Raw genomic sequence first — 20970 nt, forward strand, 5'->3', positions numbered from 1 at the left:
ACATTCTTCTACTCTCTAGGGAGTGAAGTCCTAACCTAATAGTCATAGAACACCACAGCAAAAAACAGGAACTTATGGATTCCATGTTTTTCTTCCACTATCATTTGATAAGTTGTATGAAATGTCATTTGAGCTGAGTGAAACCATGATATGTGGAGTCCCTCTGGAGAAATTGTCAGTTTTTCTGAGTTCATTGATGTAAAGATTCCATAATAATCTTATCTTCTGACCAAAACTAGATCAAATCTGGACAGACTATCCCGCAATGTGATTGTGACCAATTTGTGAAATCTTGCTGCCTTTTTCAATTTGTCCGCTGTGAATTTAATGACTTTGCAACAGAACTGGGAAAAAATTAGGCTATGACAAATATGTTTTAGAACGTAAAACATAGAACAGTACAGCTTAGTACAGGTGCTAAAGTCCACGATGTTGTGCCAAACTTCCTAAGATCAATCTAAATCTTCTCCCACATGGGCCCACCATTTTTCTTTAAGCCATGTGCCTATCTAAGATTCCTTTACTATCCTTAACATATTTGCCACTACCACCAACCCTTGGCAGGTTATTCCACACACCTACCACTCCCTGTGTAAAAAAAACCTTCCCTCTGACATTCCCCCTTATACCTTCCTTCCAACACCTTAAAGTTATGCCCGTTTACATTCTGGGAAAATATGCCTCTGGCTGTCCACTCAATCAATGTCTCTTATCATGTTGAACACCTCTATCAAGTTACCTCTCATGCTCCTTCTCTCCAAAGAGAAAAGCTCCCAACCTATGTTTTATAATCCAGGTACCATCCTGTTAAATCTCCTCTGCACCTTCTCTAACGAAGAATTGTCTGATTAAGGATAGACAATGTGGCTTTGTGAGTGGCAGGTCAGACGGTGGCTGCCCTCCAGTGTCCGTGCAGTGAAAGACAACTTGCATTGTGTTTGACTCCGGACTGCTAAGGTCTTGTACTTGCCAACAATATCCAGGCACTATCAATCTAAAGGACAGGACACTCAGGGACAGTGTAAAGTTAGGTAAGGGAGAAATACAAAGAGATCTAGGAGTCCTTGTTCATCAGTCACTGAAGGTGAATGAGCAAGTGCAGCAGGCAGTGAAGAAGGCTAATGCAATGTTGGCCTTTATTACAAAGGGAATTGAGTACAAGAGCAAGGAAATCCTCTTGCATTTGTACAGGGCCCTGGTGAGACCACACCTGGAGTATTGTGTACAGTTTTGGTCTCCGGGGTTAAGGAAGGACATTCTGGCTGTAGAGGAAGTGCAGTGTAGATTCACGAGGTTAATTCCTGGGATGTCTGGACTGTCTTACGCAGAGAGGTTAGAGAGACTGGGCTTGTACATGCTGGAATTAAGGAGATTGAGAGGGGATCTGATTGCAACATCTAAGATTATTAAGGGATTGGACAAGGTAGAGGCAGGAAATATGTTCCAGATGCTGGGAGAGTCCAGTACCAAAGGGCATGGTTTGAGAATAAGGGGTAGGTCATTTAGGACAGAGTTAAGGAAAAACTTCTTCTCCCAGAGAGTTGTGGGGGTCTGGAATGCACTGCCTCAGAAGGCAGTGGAGGCCAATTCTCTGGATGCTTTTAAGAAGGAGCTAGATAGGTATCTTATGGATAGGGGAATCAAGGGATATGGGGACAAGGCAGGAACCGGGTATTGATAGTAGATGATCAGCCATGATCTCAAAATGGCGGTGCAGGCTCGAAGGGCCGAATGGTCTACTTCTGCACCTATTGTCTATTGACTTGTGCTTTATTATTTTTTAAGTGTGTCTGTATGTTTATACCATCTTATATGTGTTACGTGCTGTGTGTTTCAGTCATACAATCATACACTGCCTTGCCCCAGTTAGTTGAAGATGGGAGTATAATTAGTCCATGCTCACAAGTGGGCTGCCACACTGATCCTCAATTGTGGAAGTTCAGGCTCTTCCACCTCATTCACTCCTTTGTCTTCGCATTGCCGCTTCACTATTTGGGTCTTACTTAACATAACGCCAGCTATTCAACATTTTGCTCTTTTCCGCCTCATTTCCTCACTTTCTAGGATTTCATTCTCCAGCTATGCAGAATATTCACTATTTCAGTTGTAACCTTTTTTTTTTGTGGTTCATATCAGCTGAGAAAGAGACAATTGGGGGAATAAAACTTGATAGTAAATGGCAGCTTGACGCAGAGTAACAGGAGCAGGCTCTAACTGAAGGAGATAAGGAAATAAGAGAAATTGGCATATAGAAGTGTGGAGAAATAAATTCAAGATAAAACACCACTGAACAATGTAAGGATGAAATACAGAAATCACTGTGTGACAAGCGCAGATTCCAGAGACTGAAATATGCAGATAAAATAAAAAGAGAGGGACAGTTTAACAAAACTAAGTGCAGGCGCCAGAACATAGTGAGTGTGAAGGTATGGGCCACAAGAGGAAGCTGAACACAAATTACGAATGAATAAGGCTTCCTAGTGGCAAAAGCAGCATTTACCTTCTACAGCACATGGCTGACTGTCAAATCTGTGGGATCAAAGCTGTAAATGTAGTTTACTAAACCACCCGTGATGAATGAATGAGCCACAGGAATTCAAGGATAGACAATGGTGTGTGGAATTTCATGAAGGAAACTCAGGAGACCTCTGGAGAAAGTTGAAAATTATTTCAGGATCAAGGTGTACGAGCCAGGCAAGGACAGAATGGAGCTGAAAACCCTCCAGCATTCTCCTGAAATTAAATCAGCTTTATTTGTCACATCTACATCAAAGCATCAACTCCTACAGTGAAATACATTATTTTGTCTTGAGGATATACCCCACAAGGGCTTCCATGTTTCCGATGCCAACATATCATGCCCACTACTTACTATCCCTAACTCATGTGTTTTTGGAATGTGGGAGGAAACCGATACATTTGTGAGGAGGAAGTGCAAGCTCCTTACAGACAGTAGCAGGCATGGAACCTGATCTTACAGCTGGCACCGTGCAGCATTACAGTGCCCCTTGCTGCCCCACTGGGGATTAAACACTAAACTCCAAAACTGGAGGCAGGTGCATGCAGAATATTGATCACATCACAAGGCAGAAAATGTTCCAGACCTAGAGGTGGTAGATGTGAGTCTGGAGATGGTGGAATCTGGAGCAACACACAAGATACTGGAGGAAATGGACAGTCCCATGTTTTGGATCAAGATGGAGGGTCTAACCTGAAACAGTGACTGTTAATTTCCCTTCAATGATGCTGCCTAACCTGTTGACTTCTTCAGTATTTTCTGTGTTGCTTGGATATAGATAGGAACTTAGCAGTTGACATGCATATGGTGGGCCAAGAATCATAGAAAACCTACAGCACAATACAGGCCCTTCGGCCCACAATGCTATGCCAAACATGTACTTACTTTAGAAATTACCTAGGGTTACCCATAGCCTTCTAGTTAGAAGTGAAGGATCATGAAATTGGAAAAGTATCTAGACGGTTGTACTGTAATCATATTGTAATGGTACAGTATCTGAAAGGCGGCTCCAAGCTGTAAGTCATAAAGTTATAAATCATCGTAAAGTCTCCTGAAATGCACCAACTGAGCCACACTTTGCCACACCAGAAGAGAAACTAGTCATTTTTGTTTACATTGCAGATCCCAGAAAAAGCTCTTTACAAAAAAAAATCACAAAGATTAAGGTAAAATATTTAATACATTACAAGGAAATTAGTGAAAGATGTATTTTAGTTGTTTAAATTCATAAAGTAACACTTTAAAGCAACTCATTTTGGCCAGTCTATATAAGAACATTGTTTAGGGACAAAGGTATTTTTATTTCAAAATAAGCATGTTTTGCTTCTAAAAAATCAAATATGTTCAATTATCATCCACATACAACTTAAACGTTTCATGGTGCTTCCACATGTATTTCAACTGATTTGCGTTGTGAAACCTTCGCGGTATAGTTTCTCCCAACTCCCCTCTTTGCACCTTCGGCTCCTGATGGATAACTCAATTTTTGGACTTCCCTCTGTTTTTAAATTATTTCATCGCTCTTACCCCTAGTATTCCCCTTTAACTCTTTATCTCGTCCGGATCTCCCACAAATGATGGCCAAGCGCCCCGACCACTGGGGAGCGTCCAAGGCCCTCAGCACCGGAATCCCTTCCCTAGCCTGTCCGGTATCTGACCCCTTGTCTCTCTTCTAAGTGGCTCCTGCAATCCAACAATGCTTTCGTCCGACTGCTTTTCCCTTGCGCGGTTGGGTAAGTGGCGCTACCGAAATGCAGGAACCCGCAGCTACTGCTACAGTCGCCCAGAGGATTTTAACTCCAGCCTCCGCTGCTTCCCGAAAAGTCCAGCTCCTTATAAGGAGTAGGAACGAATCACGTGGAGCCTTCTCAGGCTAAACTCCGGTGGCAGATTTAGTGAAAGCGTGAGGCGAGGAAGAGATAAGCCAAAGTGACTTGAAGTGGGTGGGGACGGCAATCGCGGGCAAACAAGCAGACAAGCCGCGCAGCCCTGGAGAGAATCCCTCTTGGGACTGCCGAGCCGAATATGGAAGAGTTGTATCCTTCGTACAGCCGGAGCCCTGTCTGGGAAGAGATGGTGGGTGGCTTCGTTTATTGTGCTCTGCACTTTACCCTTCTTCTCTCTCGATTCTGCCCACGCTTGTTGTCGGTGCCCATGTGTCATTGTGTTATTTTGTTCTTGGCCTTCATATTTCTGAATAGGTATCTTGATGTGTACAAGTTATAAATAGACACGGCATGGGTGGAGTGGGTTAATGTACACCAACCACAGATGTGTGTGTATGTACGCGCTCTTACTCACGTGTCCTCCTCCATTTGTGTCGTCCGGGATGTAAATCATCAAATATTCCTAATGATAGATAGAGAAAGTTGGGTCTCACTGTAAACAGTAATAGCGACACCCACGCGAGATTGAGGATGTCGTGGGAGAGCGGGGGCTGGAAGGCAAATACAACAGGGAAGCTGGAGATTGCAAAGAAAACGAGCTGCGATTTACAAATCTTCAGGATACAGTAGCACTGAAATCCCGACCGGCTGCTGACACTGTCACTGATTAAGTAACGTGGAAGCCAGCCGCAAGTGCTTGCACGCTCGAGTTGCATCTGACAGGGATAAAACATGTTGAAATTTTCAATGTGGTGTTTATCTGGCTCTACGCTCTATATCTAATCAGACCGTAGAGGACCGTTCCTTCTTCACTTCCCTGCAGTAATGTAAAGCCTTTGAACAGAATCTTTCCCACTAGTTGAAAAATCTGCAAGAATTCGAAAGGAAGGAAGTATACGTACTCGTATTTTCGTCTCCCTAGAAACCTGCGTTCCTAAAGGCATTAGCTAAGCAACCCCCCCCCCCCCCCAATATCCATATATAGTCTTCGGGTTGACAAATTTTAGAACGACTTGCTGTGATTTGGACACAACACCATTGTTTGTGTGTGTCTGCCTGCCAGTGTGTGCATGTCGGTGTATCAGTGCCGATTTGATTTCCATTTTAATTTCTGCATGATCCTGCGGAGGTCAGTGCAGAGCTTGAGAATGCGCCGCCGAAAATCTAAAATTAATTTTTTTCTCTTTCTTTTCTATCTGAAAGTTTGTCTTTACATTTAAGGTCTCTATTTAATTTGGAACCCACCCGAGATATTTTCGGGCAAAATTCCTAGATATTTCAATTTTATAAAACATACTCTCTTTATTATAAAAATGTTTATTCGATTTAAGTTCAGAGACAAATCCGAAGAGGTGATTTAGAAGCTCCCCTGGGTATGGTTCATGGATGTGGGCACGACTTGATCAGACCTGTGCCTGCCCAGATGGCGCCTGATACGCTAATTTCCTCCAGCAGCTGGTTGCCCCAGATTCCGGCATCTGAACTTCTCTCCGGTCTCCAGAATTCTAGTTATGCAGATTTAAGTGACATTTTGATAACCAAGTAGGAAATCTGAAGCGAATTCTATTTCTCATTAACACTCCAGGATTCAGTGCAGGTGCCTTAGTAAAATAGTCAACTGTTAAGTTTTCCAGGACCGTTTTGTTGATTTTTCTTCTAATGTTTGAAGTGCAGGAGGACGTCCCTGAAATGTGCATATCAACCATCGCCCCAGAACCAGAATTCAATGATTCTGTGCGGGAAATCATTCGGCTGACTCGCTGGTGGCGGTGGCGGTGCCTCTGTCCGTCCGCCTTTGTACCAGTACCACTTACACTTTACCCTCCGAGCGAGGCGAAACTGCATTCATACTGTTGGAAATATATCACACATATTTTTTCAAAGATTACAAAAATCTAGTCTTGGTGGGGGCAATAATTCGATTTCTAGATCGCTTGATCTCTGAATCAAAGAATACGACCATGAACTTAAAAGTAGAAGTTAAAATAAGGTGGGGTTCTTCCCTGGTTCTCGAAAACCACAAAACACACAAAAAAGACTTGGAGCTATTGTGTTAATAGATGATTTGACAAGACTAGGAGTTTTTTTTTACAAAAAACGAGCATGCACAAAGGTTCAATATTAATGGCTTCGCTTCCAGTCGGGACCAGTTCAGTCACTCTTGGGCCGGCAAATACATGCGCTTTGTTATTTCCTTCTCCCAGAGGATGTGCTGCCACGGAGACCTCGTGCAGAAAATCTGTTGGAACAAGTGTGACGGTCGGACTTCGTATTGCCGGCGATTGAACTCTGAGAACCGAGGTCTCCTTTAGCCGTCTCTCCCTGCTGAGGTTTCTGGCTTTACTGTGACAAGCTGCGTACGTAGATGATTGACCGGTGGATATGTTTTACTGACTTCGATAAACGATTCACTTTGACAGCTTGCTTTAGGGATTTAGCTCTGCCTCTGCGGTTTAGTAATTTCTGCGTGACAGCAGAGTTCAGGATTCTTTCTCCGAATCTGTGTGTGTGAAGTGTGTGTTGAATTTCCTGCGGCAGTAGGTGTGCTGATTTTAAACTCACAGTTGGTGTGTTAATTTTACTGTGACCATTAAGTGTGATTTTACCGAGAAAGTGCGCTGACTTTACTTTCTGGTGTCAAGTTGATGTGCATTTTACTGATAGTAGGCTTGTACTGGCAGTCTGCACCCTTCTTTTACTTTGGAATAGTGTTTATTGATTTACTTCTCTGTCAATTTTTTCTGTTGATTTTATTCTCACCGTGCGCTGTATTGAATTTACTGACGTGTTTATTCTAATAGACAGTGTTTATGCTATTCAGTGTGTCGGTGTTGAGTTTAATCTAAAACAGTGTTTTTGTGTTGACTTAATCTGAGCCAGTTGAGACTTTGCTCTGTTGTTTTGTGTTCATGTTACTCTAAAATTATTGTTGCTCTTTTCCAAAAAAGATTTGCAATTAATTTTTATGAATGCCATAAAATAGCCACTTCAGCATCGGTAGTGCAGTCATACATCATGAAAGCAGGCTATTTAGCTCACTTGTCCATGATGATCAGTATGAGTCCCATTTTCCAGCACTTAGCCCATAGTCTTCCATGCCCCAGTAATCAAAAGTTCTTGTCTGGACTTCTTTCAGAAGTTGATGGTGACTGCTCCCACTGTTCTCTTTGGCAAATGTTTAGAAAAATCTGGGTGTAAAAGCTCCCCTTAAGATCCCATCTAATCTTCTGTCCTTTAATTTTATTCACCTTTGAAAAAGGGAAAAGATTCTTTCAATCTCTGTATCCATACCCCTCCTAATTTTATATGCATGAATTATATCCCCTTAAACTTCTCTGTGTAATGAAACAGGTGATCTCCAGTCTTACATCATAACTAAAATGTTCCATCCCAGACATCTTTTCTGCATCCTGTCCAGCATTATTCAATTCTTGCTATAGAATGGTGACCAGAATAGGGCATTTACTCCAGCTGAGGTCTCTGATCTCCTGATCAGTGTCTTTGCTTCATAATTCTAAAGAATAATATGTTAAGTGTCTTTTCACAGTTGAGGTGTCATATATGACATTTATAATGTCGTTCCTTATATCTGTCTGCCTGTTTCTACATTTCCCCTCATCTCTCAAACCCCTGTCCATTGGCTTTGTTATATCTATATTTGATTATTCCAACATATTCCTGATCTTTTTCCTGCCTTTTGTAAATCTTAGCTCATCAAAAATGTTGTCTGTTCTATCAATAGATTTTTAAATATTTCAATAAAAATAGAATCAAACAGCATGGTGTTAGTGGGAAAGTGTCACTGAGCTATCAGCTGTAAAGGCAGAACAGACATGAGAGGCCAAGTGGCCTTCTGTTAATTCCTGTTAATTAATAATTCTGTTAATTCAGCCAAAACATGCTGCCAATTAGCAGGGAGAGCCTGAATCTTTAAAGGGGTCATTCCAGTTATCCATAATGCGCAGAGTCAGAGTGTCTAAATCCCAGAGACTGCTGCATTTTGTAACATTTTCTCCCTGGTTTTCAAATTCATGCACCTTATTCTTATAGTTATCAGTAACCTCTTCATCTCTGAGCTCCTCAAACCAAGGACATTTCATTAAACACAGATTTTAATTGGTGCACTATTGGTCACAATGTTTTCAATGCTATTACCAATTTGGTAATCTCTTGTTTTAAGACTTTCCTTGAAAACCTACCACAAACTTTTAGTGCCTATCCTATTAAGTTTTCAATTGATAAGCCTTTGGGGTGCTTTGCTTTAAGTGGACTGTAAATAAGTGAATTCCCACTTTGGCATCAATTTGTAGTGTTGGGTGATTCCTTTCTCTCTGTATTGCTACTTCTCTCTGTAGGTAGTGTTTAAGTAACTCTACTCTCTCTTTTTGGGTCATTGCATATATCATGTAATGTTTGTTCCTTTGGTGTCATATTTGACCCCAATAAGAGCTTCAAAATATACATTCACACCATTCCTATCATTTCCTCATTTCACTTCCATAAAAATGACCAAATCTGCTCCTGCAACAGCTCTTCTGCTGCTGAAACCTCTGGTTACTTCTAGTCTTGACTGTTCTAAAATACTTCTTGTTTACCTTTCCATTTGCTTCATACCTTTGATAAACTTGAGATCATTCAAAACTCTGCTGCCTATTTATTAATCCAATCTGATTACAATTTACTCTTGAACTTTGTTGAACTTCCATTTAAATAATGATTTGATTTAAAATTTGTATCCTAGTTTTTAAACTTCAATATAGCTAAGGCCATACCATTTTCTGAAATGCCTCATCCAACTCTGCAATGATCTGGTCTACTAGTGCTCCTGAGTTTTGGCTGATATTCATTAATGAATGTAATCACACCATTCTATTTCCTTTACTGTAGCATTGGAGAGGGATAGGAACAGACACATTAGGAAAGTGTTTAAGTGGAATAAGGGGAAATATGAGGCTATCAGGCAGGAACTTGGAAGCATAAATTGGGAACAGATGCTCTCAGGGGAATGTATGGAAGAAATGTTGCAAATGTTCAGGGGTTATTTGCAAGGAATTCTGCATAGGTATGTTCCATTGAGACAGAGAAAGGTACAGGAACCATGGTGTACAAAGGCTGTTGTAAATCTAGTTAAGAAGAAAAGAAGAGCTTATAAAAGGTACAATAACTGGTAATGATAGGGATCTAGAAGATCTACAGAAAAGGATCTTGGTGATTGTAGGGATGACTTACAGTGGACTGAAAGGCTTGAACATGTAGATATTAAGAAAGACAAAGTGCTGGAGCTTTTGGAAAGCATCAAGTTGGTTAAGTCACCAGGACCAGGCGAGATGTACCCCAGGCTACTGTGGGAGGCAAGGGAGGAGATTGCTGAGCCTCTGGTGATGATCTTTGTTAAATGGGGACAGGTCAGGTTCTGGAGGATTGGAGGGTTGCGAATGGTGTTCCCTTATTCAAGAAAGGGAGTAGAGATATCCCAGGAAATTATAGACCAGCAAGTCTTACTTCAGTTGTTGGTAAATTGATGGAGAAGATCCTGAGAGGCAGGATTTATGAACATTTGGAGAGGCACAATATGACTAAGAATAGTCAGCATGGCTTTGTCAAAGGCAGGTCATACCTTACGAGCCTGATTGAATTTTTTGAGAATGTGACTAAACAGATTGATGAAGGTAGAGCAGTAGATGTCGTGCATATGGATTTCAGCAAGACATTTGACAAGTTACCACATGCAAGGCTTATTGAGAAAGTAAGGAGGCATGGGATCCAAGGGGACATTGCTTTGTGGATCCAGAACTGGCTTGCCCACAGAGGGCAAAGAGTGGTTGTAGATAGGTCATATATATATCTGCATGGAGGTTGGTGACCACTGGTCACCAGTTGGTGACCAGTGCCTCAGGTATCTGTTCTGGGACCCCTATTCTTTGTGAATTTTATAAATGACCTGGATGAAGGGGGTCTGACCAGGGTCCTATATAGCTGCAACATTACCTCTTGGCTCCTAAATTCAATTCCTTGATTGATAAAGGCCAATGCACCGCATGCATTCTTAACCACAGAGTCAACCTGCACAGCAGCTTTGAATGTCCTATGGACTCGGACCCCAAAATCCCTCTGATCCTCCACGCTGCCAAGAGTCTTACTGTTAATACTATATTCTGCCATCATATTTGACCTACCAAAATGAACCACCTCACACTTAACTGGGTTGAACTTCATCTGCCACTTCTCAGCCCAGTTTTGCATCATATCTAAGACCTGTTGTAACCTCTGACAGCCCTCCACACTATCCATAACACCCCCAACCTTTGTGTCATCAGCAAGCCTACTAACCCATCCCTCCACTTCACTTGGAGTACTGTGCTCAGTTCTGGTCGCCTCACTACAGGAAGGATGTGGAAACCATAGAAAGGGTGCAGAGGAGATTTACAAGGATGTTGCCTGGATTGGGGAGCATGCCTTATGAGAATAGGTTGAGTGAACTTGGCCTTTTCTCTTTGGAGTGACGAAGGATGAGAGGTGACCTGATAGAGGTGTATAAGATGATGAGAGGTATTGATCGTGTGGATAGTCAGAGGCTTTTCCCCAGGGCTGAAATGGCTAGCACGAGAGGGCACAGATTTAAGGTGCTTGGAAGTAGGTACAGAGGAGATGTCAGGGGTAAGTTTTTTACTCAGAGTGGTGAGTGCATGGAATGGGCTGCTAGTGACGGTGGTGGAGGCGGATATGATAGGGTCTTTTAAGAGATTCCTGGACAGGTTCATGGAGATTAGAAAAATAGTGGGCTATGGGTAATCCTAGGTAATTTCTAAGATAAGGACATATTTGGCACAACTTTGTGGGCTAAAGGGCCTGTATTGTGCTTTAGGTTTTCTATGTTTCTGTAACTGCTAGGCAAGCCTTGGGCTACCAAGGCTTTAAGCTCTGAAATTCCTTCCATGAACTTCATTGCTTTTCTGCTTTCTTCTTTGATGTGTCACTTAAAACTCCTCTACTTCACCAGGTTTCTGTTTCAGAATAACACACACAAGCTGAGACCCTTCATCAGGACTGGAAAGGAAAGGGAGAAGTAAGAGTAAGAAGGTGGGGGAGGGGAGGAAAAGTACAAGGTGCTTAGTGATGGGTGAAACCAGGAGAGGGGGAGGGATTGAAGTAAAGTGCTGGGAAGTTGATTTGTGAAAGTGATAAAGGTCTGGAGGAGGATGAATCTGATAGGAGAGGACAGAAGATTATGGAAGAAATGGGAGGAGGAGGAGGAGCACCAGAGGGACCTGATGGGCAGGTAAGGAGATAAGGCGAGAGAGGGAAACAGGAATGGGGAACGGTGATGGAGATTGAGGTGGGGGGGGTGTGGGGTGAGTGGGGCAATTACTGGAAGTTTGAGAAATTGGTATTCATGCCATCACGTTGGAGGCTAGATGTTTCTTCATTTAGCCTGATGTTAAATTTTTTGATGGTTGCAATGTGAAACATCTTGAGATGTTCATTACCTTAAAGTCACTATATAAATGCATTTGTTGCTGATCTATCTCTCTCCATGGCTCAGTAGATCTTTGCATATGATTGTGCTTACCAATGTTTCTATCCAAGATCAGAGTTTGTTTTAGTGATTTCTCTTCCCGAGCTCTATTCCCCACTGATTCAACTTTCTTATGTTCACTCCAGCCTCAGGCTCAGTCTCACATCTTTATTTTCTCATCAATTTCAGCCCAAGACTCATCTAACCACATCATTTCTTGGTCTCACAATCACCTCACTGTGGTCTTGCACTTTATTGTCTGCCTGCCCAGCACTTTCTCTGTGACACATATTGTTTTATCTTGTTCTAGCTCAATGCACTGTTGTAATTAATTGATCTAGATGGATGTTATCCAAGACAAGTTTTCACTGTACCTCAGCACATGTGACAATAATAAATCAATTCACCAATTATCCACTGGCTCTACTGCCTGTTCTCTTGACCTAAAAGCCATTTAATTAAAGACATCTTCATTTTCCTTCCTGGTTCCAGGTTAGCTGATATAATCTCTTTCCTTGCATATTTGCTATTTATTTTAAATCTTCTATCAAATACCTCTCCTCAAAAAAAACTCTGTCCTTGCAAACTACTTCTCACTCTTTAACTTGCCATTTGATTTTAAGATGATTGAATGCCTAGCTTCACAAATTAGAGCTCAGCTGACCCACATTTCCTATGTTTAAATCTCTATCATCAGCTTCTGTCCAAATCACATAATAAAAACAGCTCTCACCAAAGCCATAAATTACATCCTTTGTGGTGATGACAGAGCCTAACACTCCTCATCTTTCTAAACTCTATTTAATAATTCTCCTATGGACTGTTGTGGGATAATTCGCTATATTAAGGTGTACTATACATGTATATACTGTTGATTCTGTGTTTAATGACACCTGTCTATAAAGGTCAACAATTAACTTTTGTGATACCTTCCTCTGATGTATACTTTATTCATTTTTAGTGATTCACCTCTGCCTGGTAGCATGTGTGTACGTGTTTGTTTATTTATTCCTGTCACTTATAGTCAATCTAAAGCTGTGTTTCCCCTCCCAAGTTCATATTGTGCCCCTTTCACCCACCTCGACTGGGTTTTCTGCTCTACACAAGCTCTCCAGTGAAGCAGCTCTCTAATTTCAGTTTAAAATTGCACTATGCAATTTTTTCACTATCTCTGAACTACAGTATATCCCTCTGGGGTGAAGGGTTAAGATTTCAACCCCAAGATCCTCAGCTTGGAAATTTTCTCTCATTCCTGGTAATTAATGGATGACCCTCATTGACCAAACCTGTGGTTCTCTGTTCTTAAAGCTACTTATGGGCTCATTTTGACAAAGCCTGTGTAAAAAGCCTTGTTATACTTTACTGTGTTAATGGTGTAGTCAATATATGTTGCTGATTCATTGAGGATCAGGGCGTGTGCATTTTTTGGATTCTTTCGAGGGTCAGTGGTGCATTTTGCCACTTTTCTCCTTGTGATTCCTCTCTCTGAACATCAGTGACTTTCCTTTCTGATCATCAGTCAATATGCTCAGTGAATTTTCTCACTGAGGGTCTATTTGCATGATATTCTCAAAGAGGGTGCAATGTGAGAGATTTGCATTCTCTCTCTGAGAACCAGTGTATGGATTTAAAGAGGGTAAATATATGTTTTATGATTTAACTTGTACGATTGGTGATTCTTTTTCCCCAATGCTAATCCCTCTTCTTGAAGAGCACTTAATTTATTACATATTTAGTTTGTTTTGCTGCATGATGGTTCAATGATTGATGATAGTTATTGCACTTATTCAGTTCCCTTTGTCTTCTTGAAATAATGCATGCAAAAAGCAATTAGTTGTATCAATTATTTGACAGATAGGCACTTTACTGTTTGTAAATCATGTCTGAGAAAGTGGAAGTGAAGTGAAGTTGATGCTTGGCAAAATGAAAGGAGTAGAAGACTGAATACTAAGGCTAGATGTGATCACATGTGCCTCTAACTTGTTCCAGCTTTGAGATGCGGCTAGTAACAATTCCTTCTCTTGGAAAGAGCCAAGTGATTGGGTCACCAATAGTTGATCGTGATTTGATGGCTTATTGAGTTTGTCCAATATCTATTTGCAAAGCATCAACATGATTTCCAACTTCATCTCAAATCCCATTTTCATCCACAACAAGTCACTTATTCCCTTCGGCTGGCACATTTAATTCCTCAGACTTCTTGCATTGTGCTCTGTATTTTAATTGGCAGTTGTCATTTTGTTTCTGAAATTCCATGTGCTCACTGCACTTAGCGTCTACATTCAGCACTGTATGTGTATTCCATGGCCATTCTCACCAGGTGTAGATCACTTTCCCCGCTAAGTCACTTCAAAGTGAATATACAACGCTAAGATTTGTTTTCTTAAGGGCATACTCAGTAAATCTGTAGAATAATACCATAATAGAATTAATGAATTAACCCAAATACAGAGTTCAACCAGAATGCAGAAGACAACAAACTGCAAATAAAAAAAGAAATAATAATAAATAAATATTTTATTTATTATTTACATTTATTTTAGCTCAGGTTATACAGTTGCTGTTTGTATGTTTGTCTGCCACCCTGGAAGTAACTGAGGTGTGTAATAATCATCTCCCCTGTCTGTTATTGTGCTTGTTGCAATGAGAGCAGCTGTTGAGATAAACGAGCTTTTCTTATCTGTCATCACGGACAAAATGCTTGCCACCTTGGTGTCAGGAGTGGGATCAGGAATTGACAACGAAACTGAAGAGCTATGATGTCGGATGAGACACCTTCAGACACGGAGGATAAGCTGAGGGACCGAGTGGTATGCCTGTCCTGTGCCCAGGCCAGGCTTCTGAAGATAGGGCGCGGATCCGGAGGACCAACAGGCCCCAACAATTAGCACCACGAAGTCCACCCTTAAGCTCCATAGATATGATGGTACTGGCTGCCTGTAGCCTTATCTGATGTCAGACTTGCTGCATGGAACCCCACTGAGGTGGCGGTGTACCTTGCCCTGGAGCTGGAGGGGGAATGCCTTGTGGTCCCTCGTCGACCTAACCTTGGCCGAACAGCACGACTACAGGGCTTTGTAGCAGTGCTGGAGTGGAGTTTCGAGCAGAGGCTGTTGGAGGAAGCAATGAGGGAAGAACTAGGCAGCAGATGGCACCATATGGAGGAAAGCTCGGGGGCCTTCGAAGCAGATCTCCGCTACTGTGCTCAGCATGGCTATCACCCACTCCCTCGCTCCCTCCTGCACCCCAGGAAGAGCTTGGCTTCCACGCTTCCTAAAGGCACTGAAGCTAGAATGCCTCTGGCAGCACGTTTGCCTGACATCACCATCCTGTGTCACTGAGGCAGAGGAAGAAACTGACAAGGACAAGCATGAGAGAGGGTCGACCAGCTCTGCGCTGGCCCCGCTGTGTGCCACAGAGTCATCCTGCTACCAGTGTGTTGTGGCAGGCTATGTGACCAGAACTGCTCCAAAGCAGAGTCACGCCACAGCCAGCAACAGTGCGATCGAGATCGCCACCTACTCCTAGTTCTGTGGGCACATCGGACAGCAGTTCAGGAGAGCATCATGCGTATGACAGCTGTGTTCACGTTCGGGCAGGAGCGGCACACGCCGATGGATCTGGTGTTTGGCCATCCTCCCGAGCCAGAGGTTTCCTGGGGAGGCTGTGTCGGAGTCCTGTACCTGCAGCAGCTCAGGTCTGCGGGGTGTTCACGATGCAGCTCTGCAGAACCAAAGTGCAGCTTGCAGCCACCAAAAATGGGGTTAGGATGTCCACAGCTGGGGACAGGATTTTACTGTGTGTCTACTGCCCCATCAGTAAGAAGGCGCAATCCTGCAAGCTGGGAAGCCACTGGAAGAGGCTGAGAGAGGCGCTCGACCACATCTCCGTCGAATACCAGGTGTGGCTGCCTGAGCAGCAGAAGGCAGTTGTGCTGTACCAGGACCTGTTGGCATTGTATCGGCCTTTGGCCTCCATCGACCCAGTGAGGCAACACTCAGGATGCCCTGCCTCTTGCCTCACCAAAATGTGCCTCCCCTGAGTGGGGGGGGGGGGGGGCTATAGAAACCCACAGTATCCCAGGTGACAGCGGTGACCACCGCCAGGACTTTTGCACTTTGTTGTGGACTCTGGGGTTGCCAGGGATGGTAACTCCTCAGATGGGGGCAGTATGGCATTCCTCGTGCCCAGCGTTACTTATTGTTCTTGCTTTAAAAATGCGTTTGTAGTGTGCATTCAGTAGAATTATGTTCAAGTTCATTTATTTTAGTTTCACTTACATGTGTTTGTGTGCCACCCTGAATGTAATAATCACCCCAGCCCCCGGTCTGTTTTTGTGCTTGTTGCGGTTAAAATAAATGAGCCTTTCTCACCTGTAATCATGGGCCGAATGCTCCTCACAATACTTCCAACTCCGCTTTCCATAGGGATCACTCCCTTCGTGATTCTCTTGTCTCTCTTGTCCTTTCGTCTCTCCTCACTAGTCTCCCTCCTGGTACTTATCCCTGCAAGAGGCCTAAGTGCCACACCTGCCCATTCACCTCCTCCCTCACCTCCCGAGGTTGTCTATTGTGTAGTGCTCCTGACGTGGCCTCTGCATTGGTGAGACCCGTCTTAAATTGGGAGACTACTTCTTCAAGCACCTCTGCTCCATCTGTCAAACACAGAAATTCCTGGTGGCAAAATATTTTAGTTCTGATTCTCATTCCTGTTCCAACATGTTGGTCCATGGTCTCCTCTTGTGCCACAATGAGGTCACATTCAGGGTGGAGGAGCAATACCTTGCATCTTGTATTCCATACGGGCAGCCTCCAAAGTGATGGCATGAATATCAATTTCTCCTTCCTGTAATAAATAAATAAATCAATCAATCAATCACCCCTATCCCCCTCGTTTCCTTTATTCCCCACTCTGGCCTTTTACCTCTCTCACACCTTGGATTCCCTCCTCCTTCTGTTTCTCCTCTGGTCCACTCTGCTCTCCTGTCATAGTTCTTTCCTCTACAGCCCTTCACCTGTCCCACCCACCTGGCTTCACCTATCAACTTCCAGCTATCCTTCTTCCCTCCACTCCTACTGTTTTATTCTGACATCTATCACTTTTCCTTTTCAATTCTGAAGAAGATGCTGCCTGACCTGCTGAGTTCATTCAGCATTTTGTGTGTGTTGCTTTGGATGTCCAGCATCTGCAGGATTTCTCCTGTTTATCTTTTTTTTTTGGTGTTGTATTGGATCCGGTGTAACAATTATTTTGTTCTGCTTTACACTCATAAACAACTTTGAATAATTCTCCCCGCAAAGTCGCATGCTCACCCCCACAGCTCATCAATTTCAATAAAGCAGGCTTTTGTTGAGAAGAGATATGATGAACCTGATAACATCATTTGATTGTCTCAACTCCCCATGGTAGGCAGTGTTCCTGGGAAATGTTATGGGGGTGGGGGTGGGGGGGGGGAGGCTTGGCTGTTGATTCAACGACTTATGCTAGATCTCAACAGTGCATAGGATACACACATTTTTCCAAACAGTGTGCTTTATCATTCACTGTACAAAAGAATATCAGTACCTTCTCTTACTACACGTAGTGCATAAGTTCTCAGTTCCAAGTGTTCCTTTAAACATCTGACAAGTTGTTACTCTGCGCCCAGTCCCTCAACGTCCAGTGATGGGAGGAACTAAAACCTGACTTCTCTCCACAGAACCTTTGTGGTAACTACATCTTTCAGTGCAATTTCCTGCACCTTGGACTTCCATCTGCAGCATTTGCCTGTGGTGATTCCTTGCACTGGAAGTTCTGTAGGACAGAGTGTGTCTTTCATTGAACTGATGATCCTTCAGCAGCAGAATTGTTTGTCTTGGTGTGCCCATAGAGCACAGTCTTATAAATCTTCTTAGGATAAACCAAACATAGATAATCGTGTCAATTTCTATACATTCTTGGCAAACAAATGCACCTCTCAATATGTGAACAATACTACCATCTTCTACTCAGACTCAAAGGAGACACCCTCTCTCTCGCACACACTGGGACAGGACAGGGAATACGATCTGACTGACAAGGCGGAGACTGCCAGGCAGCTGTTGAACATGTCATCTCTACCGAAGCTGCCTTGAGGCCCAGCTGTGCTGGTGGGGTGGCTGTTCATCACTGTGCCGACATGATCACTCATACCCTGTGACCTTCGTACTCCGTGTCCCACAGCTGAGCAATCCCTGAGAGACTGAGAGGATCCTTCTCTTCCCCAACTGTGGATACAGGGGGCTCAGTCAGAGAAACACTCCTCAGCACACCTCGATCTCTGTTCACCTCACTCCACCCTCAACCTCCACTCCCCACCAGTGAGTTCCTGGTGAGCAGTTGCAACCAGTTTGAGCTGGCCTTGTGAGGGAGAGTCAATCGAAGCAAAAGAGGTCATGTGACTAAGAGCAGGCTAGGCAACCACTTTGTCAAGCATCTGAGCTCTATCTGCCATGGCCATTTAGAGCTTCCTGTTTCATACCATTTTAATTCCTTTCCCTATTCCAATATGGACCTGGTTCACACCCTGCCAGGGTGAGGCTAAATGCTAAGCAGTAGAACAGCACCCTATAATCTGCTAGGTTGCCTGGAATTTGAGAGCATGAACATTCAATTCTCCAACTTCACATCCTTTTCACTCCTTCTGATCTATTCAGATCCTTCCACAGATGTCCACACTTCCCTTTCCATGCATACTCCATCTGCCCAATACCCACACATTCCTCCCATTGGTCCACTCCCTTCACTGTTCCCATATGTTCTCCTTACCTTTATTCAGTTCATATCCCATGTTCCTTTCCTAATAGATTCCATCATCTACAGCCCTTTGTTACATATCATCCATCACCTGATCTTTGCCGTGATTTCCACCCTTCCCTCCTCCTCCTGATTCCATCTGCCAGTCATTGCTCTTCACCTGTATCCATCTGTTGCTTCTTAGCTCTTGCCCCACTCTTCCACCTCACCTCTTTATTACTGGCGATCTTTCTCTAATCTTTCAGTCCAGAGGAAAGATCTCAACCTGAAACATCGACAATCTACTTCCCTCTACAGATTCTGACCTCCTGAGTTCTTTCAGCTTTTTGCTTTGCTTCATGTCCTTTGGCATCTGATCCTATCAAACATTTGCCTTTTCCCTATCCATGTTGATTATCTTACCGTGCCAGGAATGATGGTCATAGGAGCTGGGGTATACAAAGATGTGCTGGCACCAGATGAGATGGTACAGAAACTCAGCCAATGGGAGAGGTGTTCTCTCTCGATTACAGGAAAGAAGCAGGTAATTATGTGTAAAGTGCTTTTGTGTTGCTGTAGGTGGTACAGATGTGGCCCACAGCTTAGCATAAGCTGCAGCAGTCCCCTAGGCTATCTTCCATTTCATTCAGAGATTCCAAGTATACAATATGTTGTACAAATCTCCAGAGAAAGGGAGAAAATATGCACTAATGATGATCATGCTGAATGCAGATTACCCCTCTAAAGCCCACTTTAGAGAGCAAGTCTGTCATGTACATCTGTGATATTCTATCAAGGATTATCTCCTGGTCCCAACTGACAACCTCGCAGTCCTACAATTAGGTAATCAGGTGCACTTGTGTCATAAAATTTGTTGTTTTGTGGCAGCAGTTTAGTGTAAGACATAAAAATTACTAAAGTTACAAAACTAAATAAATACTGCTAAAGATAAATGACGAGTTCATGGAATGTTCAACATCTAATAATGGGAGGGAAGGAGCTGTCCTTAAAATGTTGAGAGTGGTCATCAGGCTCCTGTACCTCCTGCAATGGGCAAGCTCACCTTCCATGGAAAATCAAACTTAAAGAAAATTAATATTAATGAACAAAGATAAGTGATAGGTAAAAAGATTGGATAGCATATAAAGCATAACAAAGAATATTGAAAAGATTTAACAATGAAAGAAAAAGAAGTATGAGATATTGACATAAATAGGGTGAATGCACTCAGTCATTCTCCTAGGGCTGGGTAATCAAGACCTAGAGGGCATTGCTTTGAGGTGAAGAGGAAAGATTAATCAAAACTTTTCTTTACACAGAGTGTGATACATATATGGAATAAGCTACCAAATAAAGTAGTTGCAGAAGCTACATTAATATATTTTAAAAGACACGGTCAAGTACATGGATAGGAAAGGTTTAGAGTGATATGGGTCAAATTTGGGCAGATGGGCCTAGTGATGGTCATCTTGGTTGTCATGGACCAGTTGGGCTGAAGGGCCTATTTCTGTGGTCTTTGACTTGATAAAGGAAGATAGAAATGTGAAAAACGGATAGTCAAATTTTCTATATATATTCTAACAAAGCATGGAAAACAAGAAGATAAGGTATGAAGTAACAGGTAATTTGCATTAGTCACTCCATTTAAAATATAAATGACAGCTGTAAAATGGGAAGGGAGGCAAGAACTCAGGAAAATTATAATCATTTGGGAGTTGGTACTGAGCAAACTGGTGGAATTGTTGGCTGATGAGTCTCCAGGTCCTAAGGAGACTTCAGCACAGGGTTTTATTTTCCAAAATTCCCTGGTTTGGAAAAAGGTATATTAAGTTGAAAGGAGCAAACATGTCCTTATTGAATAAGGAAATTAAGCAGGAAATTAGACTAGTTAGCTTAATATACAAAGGAGATGTCTTCCTTTTTTTAAAAAAAAAGGGGCTTCCCTTCCTCCACCATCAACTCTGCTCTCAAACACATCTCTCCTATTTCATGCACATCTGCCCTCACCCCATGGGATCGGGTTCCCCTTGTCCTCACCTACCACCCCACCAGCCTCCAGGTCCAATGTATAATTCTCCGTAACTTCTGCCACCTCCAACAGGATCCCACTACCAAGAACATCTTTCCCTCCCCCACTTTCTGCTTTCCGCAGGGATCCCTTGTTCATTCGTCCCCCCCATCCCTTCCCACTGATCTCCCTCCTGGCATTTATCCTTGTAAGTGGAACAAGTGCTACACCTGCCCTTACACTTCCTCCCTCACCACCATTCAGGGCCCCAGACAGTTCTTCCAGCTGA

At 42.9% G+C, this 20970-nt stretch overlaps 1 protein-coding gene across 1 annotated transcript in view; it reads left to right on the forward strand.

The window, feature by feature from the left end:
* Nucleotides 1-3806: 3806 nt before the first annotated feature.
* dgkh (diacylglycerol kinase, eta) overlaps nucleotides 3807-20970 on the forward strand; it is a 503605-nt gene continuing 486441 nt past the window's right edge. The window contains exon 1 of the mRNA XM_059967802.1: nucleotides 3807-4594. Coding sequence (XP_059823785.1) covers nucleotides 4544-4594 — 51 coding nt within the window. The 5' untranslated portion in view covers nucleotides 3807-4543. The remainder of the gene's footprint in view (nucleotides 4595-20970) is intronic.

This window comes from Hypanus sabinus, chromosome 4, assembly GCF_030144855.1.
Source record: "Hypanus sabinus isolate sHypSab1 chromosome 4, sHypSab1.hap1, whole genome shotgun sequence".
Taxonomy (NCBI): domain Eukaryota; kingdom Metazoa; phylum Chordata; class Chondrichthyes; order Myliobatiformes; family Dasyatidae; genus Hypanus; species Hypanus sabinus.